Raw genomic sequence first — 12355 nt, 5'->3', positions numbered from 1 at the left:
GCTCTGGACAGTTCAGGTCTTTTCAGCTCTGGCCAGTGTGACCAGTGACGATTCTAAGTGTTCTTCATCCGCATCTCCCTGAGCGAGCGAGGCTGGGCATCGCCACTCCCGCGGGGATTTATTACGCTACCTGCACGGTGTCCTTCCTGTCGAGTGGGGGGAGGGAGAGCACCTCGGACCTCCCGGGATCATCGGGACATTACAGGGGGTGACGCTCAGAAGGGCCAGGAACAGAGCCTGGGCACCGTGAGTCGGGGGCGGGGGATGTACCAGCCTCCAGGTTTCCTGTCCTGCGAAATGCTTGTTCACGTCCCACACTTACCTCTTTACTCTGGCTCCCACTTCCCTTGTAAACACTGGGTCCACCTGAAAAGACACCAGGATACATTTTAGGAAGAGCCTCGGTCTCAAGAGAATTTCATGTCACGGCAACAGAGTCGGACTCAACAACTCAGGAAGGAGAAAACCAAGTCAAACGGGTTCTGCTCCTAGGTAATAGCGACGAGGGACAGAGTCGCACTGGGGACGAAGTTCAGAGAAACACACATGACCTCGTGTCTGCTGTTCAGCCTGTCACACAAAGCCTGGGGGAGCCCCGGGGACAGCCACCGACGGTGTCGAGCAGAAGTCATCCACAGCCAGTGCGGTCTGCCGGCCACACAGCTGTCCCGTGAAGGTCTGGTGGAGTCACCGAGTGGTGGCTCTTGTCCTAAACCTTTCGGGCAGAATGAGTCGGAATCCTTAGCAGAACTAAGACAAAGGATCCAACAGAATTAACATTGTATTTTATTTCTAAAAAATAGTTTTTAATTTTATTTACTTATTTGAGAGAGAGAGGGAGGGAGAGAGAGGATCCCAAACAGGCCCCACACTGTCAGCACAGAGCTGGATGTGGGGCTCAATCTCATGCCGGGAGATCACGACCTGAGCCGAAATCAAGAGTCAGACGCTTAACGGACTGAGCCACCCAGACGCCCCAAAGTTTTATTTTTGACAGGGCGTCTTCGTGGAAACGCAATTTTAAAGCCAAGGGCATGTCCATCGGCGGATGTGTGGATACACAAATAGGTCCACCCCCACGATGGAATATAACTCAGTCACACGCAGGGGAGAATCACGGACGCCTGTCACACCATGCGTGACCCTTAAAACAAGACATTCGGTGAAATCAGTGGTCACAAAGGGGCCTCATACCATGTGACCCCATTTACATGGAACGTCCGGAATGCGGCAAATCCAAAGGGAGAGAAACCAGGTAAGCAGCTGCCAGGGACTGGTGGTGGGGGTGGAGACAATGGGGGGAGGGGTGGAGACAACAGGGAGCGGCCGCTAATAAGCATAGGGTTTCCAGTGCAGTGAGGAAAATGTTCCAGAATTAGGGAAGCGTGATGGTTGCATAACTATGTGAAGATACTAACAACCACTGCATCACATACTTTAAGATGGTGATTTTGATGGCCTATGAATTATATCTCAAGAAAAGGTGGGGCGGCAAGTGAAACTTTAATTAGTCACAACCTCATGTCCTCGAGCCTGGAGTTTGCTCCCACTCCACGTCTGGAGACGTTCTGTCCCCAGGGAAAGGGCCCGGGCTTCGTCTGTTGTAGCCCTGCTGAGGGACGTGCTGAACTGACGTAGCCGTACTGTGTCGTCCCGGAAGAGAGTCCGCGTGGTTTTCAGCAAACGCATTCCCAGACGGGGAAGGGATGGGAAGAGAGGGGGTGCAGGCCAGCGGGGCTCAGATCCCCCCAGGCCCCTCAGAGCCCCTGGCCGCGCCTGCATTCGTGCGCCTCTCCCGGCCTCAGTTTCCTCGGCCGTCGAGTGAGCGTCGGAGCAGCGCCTCAGGGTTGCAGGGAGGAACAAAGGCGTCAGTGCAGGGCCATGACCGTTAGGAACAGCAGAAGAAAGGGCTGAATGTCCTAGAAAGAGCTGCGGACGGCACCACGGCACCGGCAAGGCCTGTAAACATCGCCTCACACGCACGGTGCCCGCGACGCTGCCTCACTTCTCAACGCGCAGGACTGACAGGTGCAGAGCCAGGTGCCAGGTGCCCGGTGCCCACAGGTTCGCACCCTGCCTGGCCCTCGGAGCCGAGGCCGTGACACCGCGGGTACACGTGACCTCTTATCCATCGAGCTTACTCTCTGAGGGACCAGGAGAACATGAGGGGACCCCCTGGGCGGGGGACACGGCGCGTGTTCACCCAAGTGCAGACACAACCAGCAGACCACGGTTTGCCCTTGGCCCTTCCTCCCCTGGTGTCATCAACAACGAATACGCTTTTAAAATAGTTTGGGGAGCCTGGATGACTCAGTCGGTTAAACGTCCGACTTCGGCTCAGGTCGTGATCTCACAGTTCGGTGGGTTCGAGCCCCACGTCGGGCTCTGTGCTGACAGCTCAGAGCCTGGAGCCTGCTTCAGATTCTGAGTCTCCCTCTCTCTCTGTCCCTCCCCACCGCTCAAAAAATAAACAAACATGAAGAATAACAAATATTAAGTTTCTGCCAGTGTGACATGAAATTCTGAGCACGTCACCAAAGATACAGACAATGAGGGCATAAACACATTTTACTGATATGGTGCCTGCTGGCTTGGCCCGTTACTCCCCGTGAGCTAGCAGCGAGGGTAGATTCAATTTCTAGTCTCATCCACGCTTTGCCAGCAGGTGTTAGGAATTACAAAACAAGCCAGTTTAATGAATATGACAATATCCCTGTACTTTATCATGCAAACGGAAGGGAAAAAAAAAAAAAAACGTGTTGCTTTCTTGAAACTTTCTTTTCATTTCTTTTGGCCAGGAAGCACTGTGTGTGTGTGTGTGTGTGTGTGTGTGTGCGCGTGTGCATGTGTGTTGGACCCCAAATCCTTCAAACAACTGGCATGACTTGAGATGCATCCCTCAAAGCTAACATAGCAAACGTGGATGCATAAGGAACACTGAGATTATTCCCAGAAAAAAAAACCATCTTTTTAGAGTTTAACGTATTTGCATAGCGAACTTACAGGAACAGCACAGAGGACAGATGTACTTGGGTGTAGACACCTCAGTGAGGAGAGAGTATAAACGGGCGGAATCCACCATGCGAGTACAATTCGGCAACACCTTTTGGTTGCCATCGACAAAGTTTGCTGAGAAACCCCAAACGCTTGCATGATCCAGGAAAACTTAACAGGCTTGTGTATAATTGTTATAAAATCCGGTTGCTGAACTTTCTCGCTGGGGCACTTCGACCTGCCTTCGTGCTTTAAATCTCCACTTTTAGATGAAAAATTCGCACACAAATGAAAAAGGAGAAGTTGCCAATGCCTGATTTCTGCCCCTGTTTTTCCACTCATGATCACATAGGTGGGTGCCTTTTGGCCCCCTGGGGGGGAAAATCTCTAATATTCGGGACCACCGATGACAAGAGGAGAGCTTTTGTTTTCAGAACGAGCAGTTTCCCATTTTAGAGGATTCTTAAGCATGTCCTCCGTGTGTGCCGCGTGCTGGCCGTGTGTCCCTTGGCAAAGTCCCTACGGACTTTGCGGGGGTGTCACACAGGCCGGTGTCTTCCCCAAGGACAACCAGACAGGCCTCGGTCACCTCTTGATAACCAGCAACAGCCTCGCCCTGGACGCTCAGATGTGTTCAGGAGTCCAAGCAATTTGTGCACGGGATGTTGGGAGGAGAAGTCCCTGCGTCACTTCCGGGAAGGACAGTTCTCCCTGAGCACCCTGTGCGGGCGGGCCCGGAAGGGTGAAGCTTCTTCAGCCCCCAGCAGAGGGCACACGCTTGCAGGTGCCACACATTGGCGGGGCCCTCACCACCGGTCGGCTGGTCAACCCGCAGGCAGTAGGTTCTGCAGGAACCATGGTCTAGGGGCCTCCTCACCTCCCAGCTTCCTCCCGCGGTGGAGCTCGGCCAGCCATCCGCTGGGCTGGAGGGTTAGAGACAGACGTGCGGAGGCTGCGAACACACCCCTGTTCCTAGATGGATCTTTGAAGAGCAAAAACTCCTACTTACGGATGATTTGTTGTTTACTGCTGTCAGGAGTCAATATTTATTCGCCATGTACTCTGGGCCCAACGTGGCTAAGTTCTAGGCTAAGTTCTACTAAGCTGCTCTTGCCAACAATGCTATTGGTACCCCATTTTACACAAGAGGACAGTGACGCTCACAGAGCTTCTGTGATTTAACCAGGATCACTGAGCTGCACAGGTGCTGGGCCAGGAGACTGAATTCTCAAAGCTGTCCTCCATTGCCTCTCTGGTGTCTACTCATGGATTTGATCAAATAGTTCATAAAAAGCCAACGTGGATTACCTATTTATTTCCCCATGATTTACCACCTGTAGCTTTCTATTTCTACCCCTCCACCCCCACCCCTGGATTATTGCATTCTCACTACCAGGAATGCCACCCCTGCATCCCTAACACCTATTCAGCCCCAAGGCAAAGGCACAAGCCACTTCCCTGGGAGAACTTCCCCGATCATCTACACCGGAAGCAGTGTCTCCTCCCCAACCTTCCTTCCAGCTGCTACCAAATGCAGGCCTGCCTGGTCTGGTACATGTCCGTCTTGTCCCCATATGCACATCCATTTCCCTCTGAGGCCAGGCCCGCGTTCTTTCATACAGCTCTCTGCTTGATGATATTTGCTAAATGCACGGCTTCCCTACCCTTTCCGTCTCTCTTTTCTGATTCTCTCTGTTGAAGTGATTTTAAATAATTGAATTGCATCACAACCCTAACATCTTTTCATGAAAAAGGAAACAGCCTAATGAAAACCTTCTTTTGGCTTTACATATTGATTTTCAAATTCGTATTTTACGATAAGTTTTAGTTAGAGATCCCCCGTTTTTAATTTTATTAGCATGCTCTGCCCTCATGATTAGCTATTAGAGAAAAGTAATTCATCGGGGAAAATTTTGGAAATCTGCTGAAATACCTAGCGTGTTAACTAAAATGTAGCTGAAGGTATGAACAATAACTTTCAAGTTGGAAATACAAACTGGATGAAAGTTTTCTGGATTTATCTTCCACATCAGTTCATTTTCAAATCTCCTAGTGAAGCCAAGTGGAACAAAACGCAAGATAAAGAAACAAAGAAGGGTAGATTTTTTTTCCAGGTAATGAAAGCACATGTTATGAAATTTTAAAAAGCAAAAGCATTTCAGGCATCAAAGAAAATTCTCATTTCCTCCTTCTCCGCTTATTTATTTCTGAGCAAAATATATTGTTTCAACTCCCAGGCTTAAGGAAAATAATCTTTGATATAAGAAGTAACCGTGGGAAGTCATTAAACTGCTGTGCTCAAACCCAGTGTTCATACCACACTCCTTATCAAAGAGCCCAGGAAACGTACCCACTCGAGAGCTTGCCACACGCTTTGCAAAAATGGTTGAACTGAGAGATCAAGGAAGCTTTACTAGAAAACCAAGGCCAGACTCAAACCATCCTGCTGCTAAGGCAGGATCCTAGTGTGTCCACGCCGAAAGGAGACACTGGCATGGGGAAGTCTTTTTTCCCTCAACGTCGAACGATGCTGCCTGTGAACCAGGCACCGTACTAGAGCTCGACCGTCTGGTCCCCACAGCAGAGGGTGAGGCAGGCAGCACTTTCTGGGTCGTACCCACCTCACAGATGGGGAATCTGAGGCACCGGGCGCACCGATCATGAGCTGACTCCGGAGTCTGTGAATGTAGCCGCCGTACTACACGGCCATGCAGAACTTCCCTGTCCGCGACACAGACGATGCCCTTTGGTCCAAGGGCGTTAACTCACCCGCCAGTGGTTAGCAGCAAATGTGTGATTCTGTAGATTCCGTATGGGACTGAGAGCCAGCTTTCTAGAATGTGCTTGCTAACAACTGCCACAAACATAAACATATGCATGGCATCTACAGGATAAAACGTACACAACATCATTGATTTTTTTTCCAGTGACCTAAGAACACGCACGCCATTTTCTAAACAGATGCTAGAGTCGATAAATGCTAGTCGAAAGGCAGAGCCACGATATTCGGAAGAGCGGTGTGGCACCTGCCCTCTGGGCTGGGCCGCGGGAAGCGGCAGGAGCCCGCGTGAATGCCCGGCAGCCCCTGGCTCTCCTTTACTGACACGCCCCCAGCCCCTAATTATCTGTGGGCTTCTGTCTGCATTGAACTACGTGCTCCATGAGGGCGGGGGGCACGTCTGCGCTATTCACTGGGACACGTCCACATGCCCACAACACGGTGGCCCTCGGTAAGTATTTCTTGAAGGATTGCCTAGGGGAGTCAGGTTTTATATGTGTAAACATACGTGCACACACACACATACATACACACACATAAACACACACACACATATTGTCCATGAAAATGAGCGATGAAATAAATAAAAATAACCAAGTCTCCTCTTGACGCTTTGCCCACGAGCTCTGTCATACAGTGACACGTCCGTAAAGGATGACACAGCAAGGGACACACTGTAGCTTCACCAATAAGCACAATTGTCACCGTTCAGGGGCATTCTTTCCGTTTCCCTGAAGGAAAAGCCCTGAATAAATGCTAGGGACCAAAGAGAGTGGCTGTATTATTCCCATCAATTGACCTATAAAAGTATTCACTTTTGGGGCGCCAGGGCGGCTCAGTCAGTTAAGTGTCCGACTTTGACTCAGGTCACAATCTCACGGTTCGTGAGTTCGAGCCCCGCGTCGGGCTGTGTGTTGACAGCTCAGAGCCTGGAGCTGCTTTGGATTCTGTGTCTCCCTCTCTCTCTGCCCTTTCCCCTCTCACACTCTGTCTCTGTCTCTCCCTCTCTCTAAGATAAACATTAAAAAAATTTTCAAAATGGGGCACCTGGGTGGCTCAGTTAGGCACTCGACTTCGTCTCAGGTCATGATCTCACGGTCCGTGAGTTTGAGCCCCATGTCAGGCTCTGTACTGACAGCTCAGAGCCTGAATCAACCCTGCTTCGGACTCTGTGTCCCCTCTCTCTCTGCCCCTCCCCTGCTCACGCTCTGTCTCTCTCTGTCTCTCAAAAATAAATAAATATTAAAAAAAATTTTTTTAAGTATCCACTTGTGTCCAATCGTTAAAACAAACAGGGAAACCACACATGCCGCGAGCATCTGTTTTTTCTGTGACTCTTCAGCGTCCCCTCTTCTGCCAGAGTCTACTTTCCTTTGGGCTTTTCCTTGTCTCCTCCCCCAGACATGGTTGCTCAAAGTAGAATCAACTGGGTGCCTGGTCCTCTTCTTACAAAAGGGTGGGACGTAACCCAAGCTGGAACTCAGACCTTGAACAGAAGGATCCAGAGACTAAGAAGTGGATAGAGCTCATTTTTGTCCCCCTCTCCCATGGGGCGCCTTGCATGGAACGTCCCCGGCTAAGACTCCCCTGGCCTCTGGAGCTTCCGGGCTCTTGCAGAAACCCAAGCCCGGTCTCCAGCCTCCCAACACTTCTCTTGGTGACTCTTGTCATCTTCCGGTAAGTTGCATTTGCTGGGGTTGGTCTGATGCTTGCAGCCGAGGGGCACTGGCCGGGCAGCACTTTCTTCTGCCCTGGGGTCTCCCTGTGGCTGAGCTCCGTGCAGACAGGACGAGAGGGGCCACTGCTGCCCACACCTCACTAATTTGCTAATACCAGATGGCGCACTGTTCGAGACACCTCGGCTAACCAAGTCAATGCGCTTTTATGCTGAGAGGCCCTGCATAGGACCTGGAAAAGCCACAGCCCTTCTAAAGTGTGTACTTTGTACCTAAAGAGTTTATTCAGCCTCTGAGGTTGGCGGTTAACAAAGGAGGGGACGGAGTGAGGAGGACCGGACTCACATCAGACGCCAAAAATAATGGTAATGTTCAGGGTGGTCGATCTCACACATGACACAGCCATTAAGCGTGGGTTTCGGTGTCTCCCGAGGTTTGACTCTGACCCACTTCTCGACTCCATTAACCCACTAATGTCACAGCAAGGACTCAAATTCAAGCGCGAAGTTGGAGTGCCCTCCTCGTGCTCCCAAGTGATGTTGGGCTGAATCCTTGGCGGTGAAAGCCGACAGATGTTTGGAAATCTTGTAACGACGAAGGGAGAGCTGGTTTCCACGGAGCCGTCAGGTCCCCGCAGAGCCGGGCCTGCATCTGGGGCCTTGGAGGGCACATACGTTTAGCGGGACTCTCACTCAACCACGCCAGCCAGCGTGGCCAAGTGGGTGATGTTCACACTTCAGATTGGGAAGCAAATCATGAAATCGATTTTGGGGTAAAAACAAGCTTTTTAAAAGTGACATGGAAGAGAGCAGCGAAGAGTGGGGTAGAGCAGTCTTTTAGAAAGGACCGGAGAACAGAACTGAATGAAGCCGTAGAAGCCTTTGTCTAGTAAAGCTGGTTTCTGGTGCGTGTGCCCCCGTGCGTGTGCGTGTTCCTACGTGTGTGTGCGTTTGCAAGCACGTGAGCAGGGCACCACGTTACCGTGTGCTGGGTTGGTTCCTGCCCACGCCAGCCACATATGCACACACACATCTCAACTCTCTTTAGAATCATCTCCCCTGATAACTTGAAACTGACCATGCTAGAAGCTTCTATACCGTGGAAATACGCCAGTCGGGCTTCCAGGCACTAGGGCTCCCCTGTCCTGCTCCCCAGGAGAACTAGCTGTTGAGCACTTACCAGCATCCCCGCCCCCCGTTTTGGTCACGAAGCAAACAAACAAGACGCTAGCCGCGTGAGTCACTGCAGGATCTGAGATGTGTGTCTCGATAGATCAGTTTTGTATCTTTTGTGGGACACAGGGAATCAAGAAGACAGGTTGTCTGCGCGAATCTGTGACTTGTTGGTTCAACGTGGCCTTATTTAGAAGCTCAAGTTACTCTGTCTCCTCGGTGACACATCAAGGTTTTGTTGGTGACTTTCGTTGTCCCTTAGATTTGATAACGACATTTTATGAACAGGGATATGTTGCTGTGGCCTCAGTGTTGTGTCCCCGCCCCCCAAATTCATACATCGAAATCCTGGCTCTCAAAGACAATGGTGTCAGGAGGTGAGGTCTTTGGGAGGTGAGTGGGTCAAGGCGGTGAGCCCTCGGGAATAGGATCCGTCTTACCCAGAGGGATCAGGTCTCGCAAATGACCCCGGAGATCGTCCTCGTCCCCTTCCCTGGCGTGAGGACACAGGAAGAAAGTGGCCGCACCAGAACCCAACCGTGTTGGCACCTTCCTCTCAGGCTTCCAGCCTCCACGACCGTGAGAAATACTTTTCTGTGGCTGGTTCGCCATCGCACCAGTGGGATTCTGTCGCAGCCGCCCAAAGGGACCAAGACGCGTACAACTGGCGAGACCCCAAGCCTTCGCTTCTGCACGCAGGCCCTCTCCGGGGCGCGGCGCTGCGTTACCCTAAGCGGACTCGGGCCTGGAAGACGTGGTCTCCCTCGGCGGTGCAGGAGGCGGGCGAACCCTAGCGGAGCTCCAGGTTGCCGTGCTGGCTCCTGCTTTTGCTGAGCAGCAAACGTGCACCCAGTGGATGTGCTTCCCCATTTCCTGCGGGGAAGGGCCTTGTGGAAATGGTGCTTTAGAATCCTGAGTCACTTATGGCCAGTGACTCTCAGGTCATAACCCTTCACCGTGGGTCCCGGGACCCCTCCTGAAGCGCCCCTTCCCGGGCTCCCCTCTCCCGTCGCCACTTTGTGTTCCGAGCTGCATGCAAGCAGAGGAGTGTGTGGGCTATCGGCACACCAGACGGTCCTCAGGGCCCCGGTAGGTGGTCCAGTCAGCGGGGCCTCGTCTTGGGTCTGCATTCATTAAGCAAGGGCCTGTCCCCAGGTGTCGTGGGCTTATCAGGCTAGCTAGGAAAGAGCGAGGAGGGGCCCCTGGAGCTTATGGAATCAAGAAGGCTTCGGGGCGCCTGGGTGGCGCAGTCGGTTAAGCGTCCGACTTCAGCCAGGTCATGATCTCGCGGTCCGTGAGTTCGAGCCCCGCGTCAGGCTCTGGGCTGATGGCTCAGAGCCTGGAGCCTGTTTCCGATTCTGTGTCTCCCTCTCTCTCTGCCCCTCCCCCGTTCATGCTCTGTCTCTCTCTGTCCCAAAAAAAATAAATAAACATTGAAAAAAAAAATTAAAAAAAAAAAAAAAAAAAAAAAAGAAGGCTTCTGGCGACATGCTCTCCAGCATCACCGCGGCCCAGCTTCGCCTCACCGGGCTCCGCACCACCGCCGGGCCCCTCATCCTGGGACATCGGGTCCAATCAGCTCATCACGAGGCGGAGTCGTCACAGCCTTTGGCAAAGCCACTTGTCACCTCCTTCCAGGAGTTAAAGAAATAAAAAGAAACTACAAGGGGGCGAGTTGTAGGGCCTCTGTGCGTGTATGTGTGTGCACACATGGGTGTGTTTAGTTACTTCCCAGCACCCGCTTAAAAATAGACACTTCGCACACCCATTTCCAGGCGGCCGTGTGGACCCGCGGCTCCTCTGGGGAGTCCAGAGAGGGCCCGCAGGTCTGGGCACAAAAACGTGCAGCTGAACCACTGTCCCCTCGGTCTCCCCCCCCTGCTGTCCGACCTCCTGCCCGAGCCCACAAGTTTCCCTGCGCTGAAATTAGGGGGGAAGAGACACATTTCTGGACGTGCACTGTTCTTTCAGAAGTAGGCAGGCAAAAGTTAGAGGAAAGGGATGTGTTCCGAAGGCAAATGGTAGAAAAGACATCTTTCCTCTGGGAAGTGAGAAACAGTGGTTGACTGTTCAGTACACACAACAAAATAATGGCCGTGTCTGTCCTGAAAGGCTTTGGATTGAGAAGCCTCAAGAACGTAGGGGCACTGTGTCCCTCACCTGGAGGTGACGGGGCTCGAGGGGAGGATCCTGGGGTGGGGGGGGGGATGCAGGAAAGTACCATGCCCCCCCTCCCCCTGCCACACACACACCAGCTCCTGTGTCTCCTGGTCACTACTTTCCTGGGAAGGGGCCTCTGTCATGCACTTGGTGCTTTCCGTGTGATTCCAAGAGGGCCACCTCCCGACAGGTTTCCTTCCAGGAAACACGGCACAGGAAGGGTCTGCTGGAGGAGTCGGGTCGTCTTCTGTTCAGTGCTGGCAAACGTTTCTGCTCACCAAGCCTTCTTCCCCATGTTTCTTCCACTCCGAACGCAAGCGCTTTATAACAACTGTTCCCCCAACTTCGGCCACTTGTGTGCATTTTCATAATTTGTCCTATCTGCATACCATCTGTACTGCTGCTGATTTAATACTTTTTTTGAAGCCAATTCCATTTATTTTTAAAGAAAGTGTTCATAGTTGGAAAGCCAGGATCATGCGCCATAAATAGAATGTAGCCATGAAAATGGAAACAGTGGAAAACAAAAGCCACATCGTTAAATTCTGTCTGAGCCTGAGGCCTTCTCTCTTGGTTAGCAAGGATTTTAGCATCAAACTAAAACTTTCTCTTCCAAATACACTCTTCAAACAGAAGGGTGGAAAGAGAATTAAAATAATCATCATAATAGGGGTGCCTGGGTGGCTCAGTTCGTTAAGCATCTGATTTGGGCTCAGGTCATGATCTTGTGGTTCATGAGTTCAAGCCCTGCATCAGGCTCTGTGCTGACAGCTCAGAGCCTGGAGCTGCTTCAGATTCTGTGTCTCCCTCTCTCTCTGCCCCTTCCCCACTCCCACTCTCTCTCTCTCTTTCAAAAATAAATAAACATAAAAAAAATTGTTTTAGGGACACCTGGGTGGCTCAGTCAGTTGAGCGTCCAACTTCAGCTCAGGTCCTGATCTCACGGCTTGTGAGCTCGAGCCCCGCGTCGGGCTCTGTGCTGATAGCTCGCAGCCTGGAGCCTGCTTTGGATTCTATGTCTCCCTCTCTCTCTGCCCCTTCCCCCCTCCCACTCTCTCTCTCTCTCTCTTTCAAAAATAAATAAACATTGAAAAAAAAATTTTTTAGGGGCGCCTGGGTGGCTCATTCGGTTGAGCGTCTGACTTCAGCTCAGGTCATGATCTCTCAGCTTGTGGGTTCAGGCCCCGCGTCGTGCTCTGTGCTGACAGCTCGGAGCCTGGAGCCTGCTTTGGATTCTGTGTCTCCCTTTCTCTCTGCCCCTAACCCACTCGCATTCTGTCTCTGCCTCTCTCAAAAATAAATAAACATGAAAAAAATTTAAAAAACACTTTTTTAAATCATAATAAACAACTCTGCCACTATGGGACTTACCATTAATTAGTCACTGGGTATAATCTTGTTGCCACTGACGGGCTGGCACTGAGCAGCCGTATATGCGCGTGTAACGTGCATATGCAGGTGTACCTATGAGCGTGAGTACGTGTTCCACCAAACACGTGGAGGGATTATGGGGCCATTCATTTTCCATGCTGCAGATTCTAGCCCTTGATACATTTATTAGGTTAAGTAGCCTT

At 51.5% G+C, this 12355-nt stretch overlaps 1 protein-coding gene across 9 annotated transcripts in view; it reads right to left on the bottom strand.

Annotated features, from left to right (window-relative positions):
* Positions 1-12355, bottom strand: part of GLT1D1 (glycosyltransferase 1 domain containing 1) — a 91799-nt gene that overhangs the window by 19983 nt on the left and 59461 nt on the right. For all 9 annotated transcript variants that reach the window (XR_003963951.1, XM_030292432.2, XM_030292433.1 and 6 more), the window contains one exon: positions 323-366. Coding sequence is in view for 8 of the 9 variants with exons in the window: in XM_030292432.2 (XP_030148292.1) it covers positions 323-366 (44 nt within the window). In the remaining variant the exon portion in view is untranslated. The remainder of the gene's footprint in view (positions 1-322; positions 367-12355) is intronic.

This window comes from Lynx canadensis, chromosome D3 (genome assembly GCF_007474595.2).
Source record: "Lynx canadensis isolate LIC74 chromosome D3, mLynCan4.pri.v2, whole genome shotgun sequence".
Lineage (NCBI taxonomy): Eukaryota > Metazoa > Chordata > Mammalia > Carnivora > Felidae > Lynx > Lynx canadensis.
This window is presented reverse-complemented; position numbering and strand designations above follow the sequence as displayed.